Genomic DNA, 13210 nt, shown 5'->3' with positions numbered 1-13210 from the left:
ACACCCTGTATAACAAAAGTTTAATCAAATTTATAGATATGATTATAGATAGATACGAGTTTAATAAAATAAACTCAAGACGATTGTACTTATATATATATACAAAAGAATGTAACATAAGAACATGTGTTAGAAAAGAAATCATAGAGACAGAATATTTTAATCTCATTTTTTTCTTGCTTCAGATGAAGGGAATCCTAGACTCCTACAAGTGTCGAATCTACAATAAGCTTTGGCTAAGGAACTCTGAATGTCTGAAGCCTGAAACATCGAATTTATTTTTGCATGACCATGAGACTATGGCCAATAGCGATTTCGAGTCTTCTCCCGACATAGCTAGGTTACAGATCAACTGCGATATTGCCATCAAAACGAAAGGCACAATAACATGCATGCTAACACCGGACATTATCGACAGCAACACTAACATAGTTCTGACGAGCATGATCTATTTGAGTGCATCATTACTTATTGTTAGTAGTTCAGAATATTTTACATTAAATGCAGTTGACGGCTCCTCTAATTATAATGAAAAACTTGAATGTGACAAGGAACCTAGCACCAGTAGTGGTAAAAACACGATGGATGAAAGAGAATTCGCGTACAAAATTTTGAATGGTGATCCTTAATCTTTTTAATTTAATAAATTTATTTGTTTACATTAGCAATAATAATGTAACTACTAAATTATATTTAAGGAAAAAATTCTATATTTATTTCGCAAAATATTTTTATACAAACGCAAAAAGACATGCAAAAATAGATTTCTAACGATTTTTACGAAAGACCGTCTAAATTAGTATAGTATCCATTATTTGTTTATATTAATCTCTTTTATTGCTTACAATTTTAATGTTTTTTTTAGAAGAACTTGTTAAACTGGGGTTACAATCCGATGTATATTTCTCGAATATTTATCTCGGATATAAAATATCGATGCTTTTCATAAGTACAAAGTCATTGGCACCCAAACCAGAGGTAAACGTAGAAAGTGCAGAAATAGAGCAAGACAAAATTATTAATTTGATACAACTATTGACGACCGAAGAAGCGTCTCGTTACCTGCGCCTTGTTCTAGAGAAGGGATTGCCATATCAAAGTACCATATTTACATCATTCCACTTTGAGGAATATCTGCCGATATACAAGCTGTTGGAGATGCTGAATGTTCCAGGATTTATGTCATCCGGTCCTATCAATTTACCCGGGTTCGGTGACGACGTGACGTTCGGCAATGCTGTGCATCAAGTTAGAATTGAAATGACGAATTCTAATTTCGAGGCCGCCGCGAGTAATGCATTCTTCAACGGCAACTCTTCTACACACGTGCAGACGACAGACATTCCTGAGGATATCGACGTTCCGAGTATCTGTTTAATCTATGATAAAGCAAATCGTAACATCCTTTTCTGTGGCATATTATGGAGTCGGAAGGATTGTCCAGTCTCCATGGTTTAAATATCATGCAATAACGTTGTGGAAGTTTGCGTACCCGAAATGAGTAGTCGAATCGGAGTCGATTTGATGTCAATGCGTAAAAAATACCCAGCGAGAAATGACTCGACGATACATGTAAAACTATGTCGAATCCGGATCAATTTATTGGTGCTGCAGTCGAATCGACATCGTTCGATATCGTTCGACGGATAATTTCTCACGGGGTAGTCGAATAATGGTTGAAAAATATCTTTCTCGCGATCATATTTTCGACCTCATCAGAATTGTTTTTACATAATATACGTAATGTTACTTTAACTATTTTAAACATTTTTGTAAAATTTCTATTGTATTTCGGTTTTAATCAACCGGTAAAAAATTTATCATAAATTATACGTGAAATATGTCCATACGTATTGTTACATTGTATATTTCAATATAGTTCGATACAATTCTACACAGTTCTATACAGTTATGTTTAATTGTAAATAAGCAATTTTACACATTAAAAATTTTTTTATATAAAAGCATGTATAAACCTATAAAATTATGCAGAACTGTGTAAAATTATTGACAATTATATAGAAATATAGAATTTAAAAAATGTATGGACATAATTGATGTGTATTTTTGTATAATTCTTTATATTTGTTCACGTTGATGCATGACAAATTTTACAACGGCTACACATGTGTCAAATCAATGAATTGCCATATAAACACATGATGGGTTTTACGTTGACAATTTTATAAATTTATTATGGGATTGATTTCTAATATGAGATAGCAGGGCTACTGCTAAATAACTAATATAATAATTTGGCAGAAACTCAGTTCATTTCATATTAGGAGTCAATCTCACAATAGGGGACTCTCCTCTTATATGTAGAATACATTCCACACTGCAACGTCTTTTCAATACACGTGTCTAAAAGATAATATGCCTTTCAATACATATTTTAAAGATATAACATATATCAATTCTATAAGTTGCTTTATCATCATTATTTCATATTAACGGAAATTTACGCATACTTTTATGGCCAAAGAAGACAAAAATATTAAACCCGATTATAAACCCGAAAATATTAAATTCGATATGATCATTTATCAATGCACCAATGTTAAATTGACAGGAATTTGATTTATCATTTTTGAATTATTTTAGCTGATATAGAATTTATATCTTTTTTACAAGAAACCTGCCTGTTTCAAAATGTAACATTTAAATTTTCTTGCATAATAAAAGCAAAAAGTGTATCTTTCACTTATTTGTATATACAGTTCTTTATTTTTTCGCTATTCTATTAACAAAGTGTTTGAAGAAATACAGTAAAATAGAACAGATAGAGGTGGAAGTAGGACAAAACGAAGTACGTTGAATTTGATGGCTTGTAATGAACCACCTACATGTTTAAATATTTTACCACAGTTATTTTCAGTATATATCACTTCACAGTTTACAATAATCATAATCTCTTTATTGATAATAGTTTTTCGGAAATACTAATGTTTGTAAAAGAACGCAAATCACCCTGTTTTGTCCAACCGATAAAATTGAACAGGGTACTCATTTTAGTCATTGGGAAATCATCGGTTTCATGCTTTTAGTGATAAGAATCTACGCATACAGTGTGATTTAGGGACTCAGAGTTTCTGTGCAACAGTACAAAATAGCATAGATATATGTATAATAAACTGCTCAATAAAATTTCCGCAACAAAAATTTGTACTCAAATTTCACTCAACTTCAAATACTCGTAAATGAGCATTAATTTATTTGCATTACTTGCATAATTAATGAGTATAAATAGACTAAATGCAAAGGTAACTTTGATATATCATAACTCCGCCAAAAAAACGTACAAACTTCAATTTTTTTAATTTGTAGGGGCAAGTTTACATTTTACAATGGTTCTAATAGAATTTGCGAAAAAATTTTATTGCACCCCGTGAAGCGCATCAAACTATAAAAAGTTTTGCAGACAAAACAGGTCCTTACTTTTAAAGAGATCACGATAAGGAGAACAGAGATATTCAAAATCGGAAAAATTTTCTTTAAAGTAGCGATTTCTAGCTTTAAAATAAAAAAAATGTTAATGCGATACGTTTTAGCGAAGTTGCGAGTATTTGAAGTTGAGTGAAATTTAAAACCGAAAACGCGAATATTTGCATAAAAAATTATCTGTTCCATCGCCAATAGCCTGGGAAACATTTATGTTTCGGCAGTTACAACATCTCGTCAATTGTAGAAACAAAATGCCATGTTTATCACAGTAAAACATGAAAAATCTCTGGATTGAAGTTAAATACAATAATTACAGATAAAACTTAAACTCGAACTCATCGAGACCGCAACATCGTCCATTCACGGGTCCGGTTTTCACACTGGATAATATTGAATCCATCCTTCGTTTAATGCAACTTTTGAGCTCAATTGATATTAACTTGAAACGATCTTGCTGCGCATTACATACTTAGCGCGAGATATCGTGTCTCTTGATCTTTGAAAATTCTCGGCTATCCTTTATTTCAAGTTTTCATGTGAGTGCCGCGCTCTCAGCCAATACCAAGTTGGTGGTAAACTTATAGCGAATTGGGTTGCTCGCATTAGCACGTACCGAGTGCGCACCTGTTTACAGTCAATTCTGGTATCTAAAGATTGTTCCAAATACCTCTTGATATACTACGCAGCCGGTAAAATGATCTATATAACATCCGTACGCATCATTTTTCCGATTTTCAATAATTTTTAATATGTATTTAAGATTAACATAAATACTACAACTGACTCTGAACAAGCCTTAATGTACACTCGGTGCGCACCAGTGCAAATACACGAATTCTCTATAACACTACTAGATACAATCTTGAGAGTTTGTATATTTTCGCTTGTATTGTGTCCTGTCATCGTATTTGGAAAAGTCACCTCATTATTTTAGTATTATACTTGACCTGACGAACAACTGCCACCGCTTATCATACACCGACGTATTATAACTAATCTCAAAGATTTTCTTGGAGCCTATTGTGCCTTGGTGTTTTGTGACCGACAATTATTTAATTGGATTGAAATCTTGTTGATATCAAACCTCGATAATTATATCAAAGAAGAAGGTAAAATATTGTTTCAAATTACCATACTCTAAACAATCTAAACTGATTATTAGGTACATTATAAGAGGTACAGCATATCAGTAGGAGAAAGTTTTTGTTTTACTTTCTCTGCTTCACTTATTTTTTTGTCAAGGTGTGTGTGTGTGTGTGTGTTTGAGCGGGTGTGCGTAGGTGTGGGTAGAGGTTTTATGTAAAGATAACTTCTTAAAAAATATGTATTGTAAATTACATACAATATTAAAAGTAATTCCATTATAGTCCCTTCAGGTCCCGCAAATCATTTTACATAATGCTTGTTTTTCATACGTGTGGAAATTAAATTGTGGACGACTTATACAAGTTTTTTTTTTGAAGATGTTGTCGGACGCTCGTTTCAAATTTGCCCTCGAAAGCCTGAAGAAATGTATGTTGATGGAACCGAAACAAAACATTTTCTTCAGCCCGCATCTCATATACCATGATCTACTCATGGTGTACTTCGGAGCTAGCGACGATATCGAGAAATCTCTTAAAAAAGTCCTTTACATTCCCGATAATATTTCTAGAGACACCCTACAACAAAACTATGTTTCTACGGAAAACAATCAGTTCTGTTACATTGTAAGTAATTTCCTTCGATATGTGTGGCATCATCGTACAAAGTCCGCACAAGAGCATGCGTTTTAACGCTAATTTTTCGGATACTTAAATTAAAAACATTCTTAGTAAAAGAAATTCGACACGATGGTACTTATACATATGTATTATATACATAAGAACATGTATCAGGAAAGCAATCAGAGAGACAGATTATCATAATCTCATTGTTTTTTGCTTCAGATGAAGGGACCCTCAGACTCCTTCGAGTGTCGAATTTCGAGTAAACTTTGGCTAAGTAACTCTAAATCATTGAAGCCTGAAACATCGAGTTTATTTTCATCTGCCCATCAGACTATGAAGAGTAGCGATTTCAAGTCTGTTCCTGATTTAGCCAGGCGTTTCATCAATTTTAGTATTAGCAATACAACGGAACGCACAATATCGGATCTGCTACCGCCGGACTATATCGACAGCAACACTAATATAGTTATGACGAGCGCGATCTACTTGAAAGGCTTATTCCACAATGGTTTCGAAGATTGTGAATTAAATACTCCTGACGACTGTTCTAAATATGATAAAAAACTTAAATTTGTTAACAAACCTTCTAGTAGCAGTGGCAGAAAGATGAGGAATGACAAAGAATATATGTTCAACAGTTTTATTGGTAATCATTAATCTTTTTCATTTTATAAATTTATTCATTTGCAATAACAGAAATAATGAAACTATAAATTATATTTAAAGAAAAAAATTTTATATTTTATTTTGCAAAAAAATATCTTTATGCAGACGCAACATGTCAACAAAAAATTGATTTCTAACAATTTTTAGGAAAGAAAGTTTTAATTAGCAAACTGTCCGTCATTTGTTTATATTAATTTTTCATTGTTTACAATTTGAATACTCTTTTTTTAGAAAAACTTGAACAACTGGGGTTAAAATCCAAGGTATATGTCTATAATGTTTCTCTCAAACGTAATGAAATATCGATTTTCTTCCTGGATACAAAGTTATTTCAATTCAATCCAGAGAGAGACGCTGGAAGTGCAGAAATAGAGAAAGACAAAATTATCCAATTGATGGAACTGCTGACGACCGAAGTAGTATCTTCCTACCTGCGCAATATTCTAGAGATGGGATTGCCATATCAAAATATGTTATTTACACAATTGCAAATAAAACAAAATCTGCCGATAAACAAGCTATTGCAGATGCTGAGTGTTCCAGAACTTATGTCATCCGGCCAAATCGAGTTGCCCGCGTTTAGTGACGATGTGACGCTCGGTAATGCTTTGCACCAAGTTAGCATTGAAATGACAAAGGATAATATCAAGGCGGCCGCGAGTAACGCATTCTTCGACATTAATTCTATGCAACACGTACAGACGACAGACATACCTGTGGATATCGACTTTCCGAGTATCTGTTTAATCTATGATAAACGTCATCACAATCTCCTTTTCTGTGGCATCTTATGGGATCGGAAGGATCTTCCAGTCGACGAAAAATGACTCGTTGATAGGTGTCGAATAATGGTTGAAAAATATCTTTCTCTCGATCATATTTACGATCTTATCTGAATTGGTTTTATATAATATGCGTAATGTTAATTGGAAAATTGCAAATGTTTCTGTAAAATCTCTATTGTATTTCGGTTAATTAACCGATGAAAAATTTTCCATGTATGAACATAAATAGATAGATCAATTACAGGGTAAACGCCTTTTCGGACCTACCACAGACGGTGGCCACTTAAAATATGATGTGAATACGTATACCGTATTTGTAGTATTTTATAAAATTATATATTTTTGCATTGTATATTTCTTATATGTGTAGTTCTACATATACAATTTTACACTGTTCTATATAATTTTATAGACTTGTTTTCGCTTTTATATAACCAATTTTTAAAAGGGAAAAAATTGCTCATTATAATTGTAAACAACTGTGTAGAATTGTATGAAATTATATAGAAATATACAATGTAAAAATATGTATGGAAATATTTGAGGTATATTTTTATATGATTCTGTATATTTGGTCACGTTCATGCATGAAATATGTTTTATCGGGTATATGTAAAATTAATAATTAAACGCAATATATATACATATATATATATATATATATAAACACGTCTTGTATTGTACAATGTCACACACACTATATATATATATATATATAAACACGTCTTGTATTGTACAATGTCACTTTTATAAAATTTACATACAGATAGAGAATAATATTTTATTATGAGATGGGTTTTTTATATGACATAGGGTTCCTGCTAAATAATTAATATATTAATTTAGCAGAAATCCCACTGATCTCATATTAGAAGCCTATCTCACAAGAGGGGATTCTCCTCTTATAGAATACATTCCAGACTGTAACGTCTTTTCAATACACATGTGTAAAAGGTAACATGCCTTTCGTTACACATTTCAAAGATATAACATTTGTCAATTCTATAAGTTACTTTATTATAATTGTTTCATGTTAATGGAATATTGCGAATACTTTTACAGCCAAAGGAGACAAAATATCAATTAGTACTCGACATGGTCATTTATCAATTTATCAATGTTGAATTGACGTGAATTTGACTTATCCTTTCTGGATTACTTTAGTTGATATAGAAATAATGTCTCGTCTAGAAAAGATCTCCCTGTCTTAAAGTGTAACATTTAAATTTTCTAGCATAATAAAAACAAAAAGTGTATATTTGACTTATTTGTATATGCATTTCTTCATTTTTTTCGCTACTTTATTAACAATGTGTTTGAAGAAGGTGGATATAAAACTTGGAGCTCGTGGTATAACTTAAGTAAAAGATCAAATGCGATTATTGGAGTTGCCCAATGTGGAAGAACGAGAACCCATTCGTTACCCTGGATGTAGAAAGTGGTTTGTTGTTGACCTCGAATACACAATATATTCGGTTGCATATAATCATTTGCCTCCATCCTGAAGTTTTTCTCAGTATGGGGAAGATTTGTTCCTTCCTATGGAATAAAGATGTGTAATTGATAATGTTATTTGTATCATAAATACATGGCAACAAAAAGCTTAAAACTTACTAACAAAATTTTTATGGGTTGGGGATTTGGTATTCAACATTGAAAGAACTCTCATGTTTTTTGCAACTGAAATAAAAAGGATATATAAAATTACTTTTAAAGAACACGCAAGTAACTTTAAAAGATGATAGACCTACTCACTTTTTTCCTGCTATTATTTCCTCTGCCTTTTTCTCTACTATTCTTTTTTGTCGAATTTGATGGAAGTAATAGCAGACTCAGAACGATCAGAGCTCGTAAAGTGTCTGAGATAGAGGAAAACTTAGGCATATTGTCAAAAAGTTTATTTTTTAGTTAGAACTACTCTGATTAATAAGTACATTTAACAGATAATTAGAAACGTTTGTTACTTTGAAACCCTTACCATCGTTAACGGGAAGATCGTTAGTTTTTTTAGTGATATCGGGTCTGTATTCTGTGGCGTAACTAAGAATATTTTTAGCACGAAAGAAAGGAAATGTTGCCAAGAAATTGTCTCTATAATCTGGATAAATACCAATGAAGTCTTGTTCTACCTGCAAAATGAAGGAAAATCATGATCATAATCCATTACTTTTAAACGCAAATTGAAGGAGCTGACTTAATACTCACTATTTCACCGTGATAGTCTAGAAGCCGCGGATATCTTATCATCGCATCTCATCACACATGTTTGTATATTGTGTATTTCTATACAATTCTATACGGTTCTGTATAATTTTATGGATTCATATATTTTATTTGTATAAAATGTTTACTAAGATATCAGTTTTACAGCGAAGAAAATTGGATTTTTTATTTGACAAAAACAATGATTTCATTTATAATAATAAATAGTATTCTCTATCTCATGAAATCTTTAGGTGAATGTAGAAAGTGTAATGATTTAAATTAATTTACTTAATATAATACACAGACTTACTCGAAATTTGACACTTTTATTTAAATAGAATAAATATTTACTTGAGTAAAAACCTATTAAAAAGTATAATATAAAGGCTCAGTGAGAAAAACAATATTAGTATAGTCCTAACACAATTTGATGTGTTAGGACTATACTAATATATAATTTTATCACCTAAAACCAGGTGACGGCTCATATTGCCCTCCCCTTTCCCAATGATCAACATCAAATTGTGTTAGGATTATATTAATATTGAGTAAAAAAAATAATTTTTGGTAAATCTATTTACTTAGTTCTAAAAAAAAATCGGTCAGTGTATAAATCTATACAATTGTACAGATGTGTAGAATTGTATAAAAATTTTTTATATACATAGAAATTTAACATACAATAACTGTGTGCGCCTCGTGTAGCAGCCGTGGCTCCATCTCGTCCGCGCGAAACAAGTCGTCGGACTCGTGGGAGAGTCTGCTGTCTCCTCTCGTCCGTTCCGGTGGGAAGATTCGAAAACAAGATAATGTAGACAAATTCAGCGAATATTCGAACGTCAGTTCGATCGGAGGAGCGCGTTAACGCAGTGAGTCCGCTTGCGTGATTTACTTAAATTATTCGAGGACGCGCGAGACGCGCGGGAACAGAACTCGATTGAGTGACGTCGGAAGATCAAAAAATGTCACTCGAGTGTTAACAACCGTGAGACGGATTAGCGAGCTGATTTTCGTCGACAACTTGTTTCCCGTGAGCGTCAGTTTTCGTCGCTTATCTCCCGTTTCTCTTCCCAGTTTCCCCAATTATTATACATACATCGCGTATCGTCGCGACGTATCTGTCGATGAGCACGTGCGCTTATATAACCTCTAACATCCTAATCTCTCGCGCTCAAATCTCACCGATCTCGCACGAGTCCCGACCCCCGAGCGTTCTCAGGCTCGCGTGTCTCCTTCTCTTTCTCGTATCTTATCATACTCCAGTCCGGCAGGCGATAACCATCTGGCCAAATCGATTCCCAGTAATTCCAGTGTGAGTTGTACGCTGCAAGTCTCCGCGTTAAGTGTGTACATGAGAATTGTACTACTCGGAAAAATAGATTCTCCTCCCCGGGCGTGACATCCGCTCGCGATTATCATTTCTCCACGTCGACCTTAGATGTTTTGTTTCAAATTTATCGATAAGTGAGAAGCTTGGGCCGTATACTTTGATCTCTCTATCAGGCTAGCTCGTCGCAAGGTGCAGTTAAAATAAGAGTAATGTGAGTAGGACGCTGCTTGCTTGTTGCTTACGTTTGTGAGGTTTATCTTGGCTCCATTATCAATGCTATCCAGTAGCATAAACTCTTGTGCAATTAATTGTTAATTATAGTCAATGTGTTGTTTTTCTTTGCTCGAGAGATTCAAGTACTGCTGCGAAGTGCACCTTTTATACATTTAACAATATACATATATGTATAATAATAAAGCTGTTAAACATTGTGGGAAATTTGCTCTCGAAAGTATTATTTTATATAATTGCATTCTATTTTTAATTGTGTTAATTGTATTAATTGTATAAATTTATTTCATGTAGTTCTGCCACCGTACAATAACTTATGTTGTACTGTGCAATTAACCACATTAGAGTTATGATATATTTTAGGGTTCATAAATGTATGTAAAACATAAAATTATGTACACATATTCAAACTCCTGTTTAAATTATCTAAAAAAGATACACAGGGATTAAAGCAACGCAGTTGAGCAGGATGTGGTTTAAAGCAGATTTCTCCAAGTATTGTATATTACTTTAAAAAGTAACCTTTTTCTTAAAAAAAAAAAGGTAAAAGAGCCACCAAGTATAAGCGCTATCCAATCAAGAATTATATATAATTTAATATATATAATTTATAATATATAATATATAATTAATAATATATAATTTAATTATTTGGGTACAGGGTAGATAAAAAACATTTTTATCTTTACCAAAGTAACGATGCCATCAAGCCATCAAATTGCACCGACCAGAATGGATATTTATGCAAACCAGATACTTAATTATTTTTTATATTAAAATGTTTAAGGCAGATTTCTCCAAGTATATATTGTATACACGATTGTTACATTACGCGCATTAAACCGGTGTTTTTACAGGTTGGGTGCTAACGATGAGGTAGAATATTCCCAGGAAGCAGAAGAGACAGAAGAGTATGCCATGACTTGTCTGGGAGCATTGGTATTTGCGGACAAACATTCTCGACAATCGTCTTCGGATGATTCATCCAAGCAACGGGTGGATTCATTGTCGCTTGCGTACGAAGATCTCTTTAGCATGCCATATAACATCGTACAAGATTACAGCCTCACTATACAGCATTTAGATATCAGTAACAACATGTTTAGCAGGTGAGTAAAGTCTGGCACTGGTGACACGTGCAGTAAAATTTGCGGAGACGAAGTTATATCTGCTACATGACAGGATAAGACAAATTGTTTTGACGTTTCAGAAACTTGCAGTTTTTGTCGGAGTTCGACAATTTAAGGTCTGTCAATTTGGATCATAATAAAATCGATGACGTTACGGTGTTCCCAAACATGCCAAACCTCGAGCTGCTCTGGTTGAATCATAACTGTATAAAAAATCTGTATCCCTTCATCAAGAATCTCCATCGAAGTATACCGAACCTTAAGTACTTGTCGCTTATGGGAAACGAGGCGGCTCCTAGTTACCTTAATGGTGGAGATTTCTGTGATTATCTACGATATAGGTATATCAGAAGATATTTCCTTTCATTATAGAAATATAATTTCTCATTTGACTGCTCATCGCGACTACGTTTGAACTTCTAACCAGGTTGTACGTGCTATCTTGGTTCCCGCACTTGCTGCACTTGGATGACAGAACTGTAACCGAGCAACAATTGCTGCAGGCTAAGAAATTATTTAGACGGTCGTTGCTCGAAGATTTTATTGTAGTGCCGGAGTGCCTTAAGGATCTGCATAATAAGATAGCTGTACATTCCAAAACGCCAGCGTCTGACAAACAAAGAGCACCGAATGGAACAAATTTCATTGTCTGAACAGTATTAAAGTGCAGCTCAGGAAAAGCTCTGACAATGCTCTTTCAGTGATGAAATGAGATTATAATATTCTGCATTCTCTTAGTAGAAACACGTGCCAATTATAAAAGCAATGTGTTGCGAAGAAGTTTTGTAGCGTTTTCGTATAAGATGTGATATAAGCATATTTGATAATCACTTTTTTTATAGTTGTTATATTGAAGATGCAGCTATACGAACAAATAACTTACATTTTTAATGCAGATATACGTACAATGCATTTGAAAGTAGTTTCACAGTGTGTTCTGCTCGTATTATACAGGGTGTCGGATTCGATTTGGACCACTCCAAAGATTATAGTAGATTGGGTCAAAAACTGAGAAGAAAAGTTATATACCATCTGTTAACATCTCTCAAGATCCGATAGCGAGAGGTGGAGTCACGCATCGATCGATGAGAGACGGGGGCGAGCGGTGAGCGGGCGTACGTCGCGCAGCGAACGAACACGCGACATATGACACCGCGCCGAAAAAGTTTTTCTGGTGGTAGGAGAATAATACACCATTTTGCATGTCTGCCGAGTCCGGCCTTCCGCTCCTCCGTGCACTTATTGGCTCAGACGTTTTTCTTAATTACGCGATAATAATTACGGATTTTGTAAAATGGTATATAACTTTTCTTCTCAGTTTGATCCAATCTACTATAATCTTTGGAGTGGTCCAAATCGAATCCGACACCCTGTATACGTATATGTACACACACACACACGCGCGCGCGCGCGCACGCACGCACATGCACGCAACACGCATACACATACCACACAGCAGACAGAGGATATTCCAGAAAGCTCGATAACCCTTTCACCGAGATATTTTGTAAAATATTTTACTGGCGAAAATCCTTACGTAAAAATGTCGAGGCTATTATATTAGATGGTAAACTTAGTTTCCACGGTGTTTTTTGTTTAACAAACTCATTTTGATATCAAGAGAAAAAAATAAATCAATCAAAGTATTTGCCCTCGCTAGCTATACATTTTTTTCCATCTTTCTGACAATGAGTGGATTCCGCAACGATA

At 33.8% G+C, this 13210-nt stretch overlaps 4 protein-coding genes across 7 annotated transcripts in view; 3 read left to right on the top strand and 1 right to left on the bottom strand.

Moving 5' to 3' along the window:
• Positions 1-1683, top strand: part of LOC105564665 (serpin B10-like) — a 5092-nt gene extending 3409 nt beyond the window's left edge. For both annotated transcript variants that reach the window (XM_012017209.1, XM_012017210.1), the window contains exons 3-4: positions 186-618; positions 866-1683. In XM_012017209.1, the coding sequence (XP_011872599.1) occupies positions 186-618; positions 866-1458 (1026 nt within the window). In that variant the 3' untranslated portion in view covers positions 1459-1683. The remainder of the gene's footprint in view (positions 1-185; positions 619-865) is intronic.
• A 2495-nt stretch (positions 1684-4178) lies between these two features.
• LOC105564664 (ovalbumin-like) lies at positions 4179-6829 on the top strand. 2 transcript variants are annotated; one of them, XM_012017208.1, is made up of 5 exons: positions 4179-4553; positions 4908-5153; positions 5373-5799; positions 6051-6082; positions 6165-6273. In XM_012017208.1, exons 2-5 carry the CDS (start codon positions 4908-4910, stop codon positions 6189-6191), a joined length of 732 nt encoding a protein of 243 aa, XP_011872598.1. In that variant the 5' UTR covers positions 4179-4553; the 3' UTR covers positions 6192-6273. The 2 variants fall into 2 exon arrangements, with proteins under 2 accessions (XP_011872598.1, XP_011872597.1); XM_012017207.1 differs by having other exon boundaries at positions 4181-4553; positions 6051-6829.
• Positions 6830-7308: 479 nt separating this feature from the next.
• LOC105564661 lies at positions 7309-9602 on the bottom strand. 2 transcript variants are annotated; one of them, XM_012017204.1, is made up of 6 exons: positions 9491-9569; positions 8810-8907; positions 8583-8733; positions 8360-8463; positions 8223-8284; positions 7309-8143 (listed from the first exon to the last, which is right to left on the bottom strand). In XM_012017204.1, the coding sequence occupies exons 2-5, from the start codon at positions 8849-8851 to the stop codon at positions 8270-8272; spliced, it is 312 nt and encodes a 103-aa protein (XP_011872594.1). In that variant the 5' UTR covers positions 8852-8907; positions 9491-9569; the 3' UTR covers positions 7309-8143; positions 8223-8269. The 2 variants fall into 2 exon arrangements, with proteins under 2 accessions (XP_011872594.1, XP_011872595.1); XM_012017205.1 differs by lacking the exon at positions 8810-8907 and having other exon boundaries at positions 8219-8284; positions 9491-9602.
• An 11-nt stretch (positions 9603-9613) lies between these two features.
• LOC105564663 (leucine-rich repeat-containing protein C10orf11-like) lies at positions 9614-12500 on the top strand. Its single transcript, XM_012017206.1, has 4 exons — positions 9614-10350; positions 11228-11479; positions 11581-11841; positions 11928-12500. Coding segments are annotated over exons 1-4 (741 nt in total). The 5' UTR covers positions 9614-10348; the 3' UTR covers positions 12154-12500.
• The last annotated feature ends 710 nt before the right edge of the window (positions 12501-13210 follow it).

The sequence above is a fragment of the Vollenhovia emeryi genome, unplaced genomic scaffold (genome assembly GCF_000949405.1).
Source record: "Vollenhovia emeryi isolate VEMERY1.0 unplaced genomic scaffold, V.emery_V1.0 DF939161.1, whole genome shotgun sequence".
NCBI lineage: Eukaryota > Metazoa > Arthropoda > Insecta > Hymenoptera > Formicidae > Vollenhovia > Vollenhovia emeryi.
The sequence above is the reverse complement of the archived record's forward strand: the minus strand, read 5'-3'. Positions and strand labels throughout refer to the sequence as shown.

Excerpts from the sequence above, each read along its gene's own strand:
- LOC105564664 (XM_012017207.1), top strand. The coding sequence starts at position 4,908 with ATGTTGTCGGACGCTCGTTTCAAATTTGCCCTCGAAAGCCTGAAGAAA. Across the intron at positions 5,154-5,372 it reads ACAATCAGTTCTGTTACATT|ATGAAGGGACCCTCAGACTC; the intron begins GTAAGTAATTTC and ends TTTTTGCTTCAG. Across the intron at positions 5,800-6,050 it reads TATGTTCAACAGTTTTATTG|AAAAACTTGAACAACTGGGG; the intron begins GTAATCATTAAT and ends CTCTTTTTTTAG.
- LOC105564661 (XM_012017204.1), bottom strand. The coding sequence starts at position 8,851 with ATGATAAGATATCCGCGGCTTCTAGACTATCACGGTGAAATA. Across the intron at positions 8,734-8,809 it reads TAGACTATCACGGTGAAATA|GTAGAACAAGACTTCATTGG; the intron begins GTGAGTATTAAG and ends TTCATTTTGCAG. Across the intron at positions 8,464-8,582 it reads CGATCTTCCCGTTAACGATG|ACACTTTACGAGCTCTGATC; the intron begins GTAAGGGTTTCA and ends CCTCTATCTCAG.
- LOC105564663 (XM_012017206.1), top strand. Across the intron at positions 11,480-11,580 it reads AGTAACAACATGTTTAGCAG|AAACTTGCAGTTTTTGTCGG; the intron begins GTGAGTAAAGTC and ends TTGACGTTTCAG. Across the intron at positions 11,842-11,927 it reads TGTGATTATCTACGATATAG|GTTGTACGTGCTATCTTGGT; the intron begins GTATATCAGAAG and ends ACTTCTAACCAG.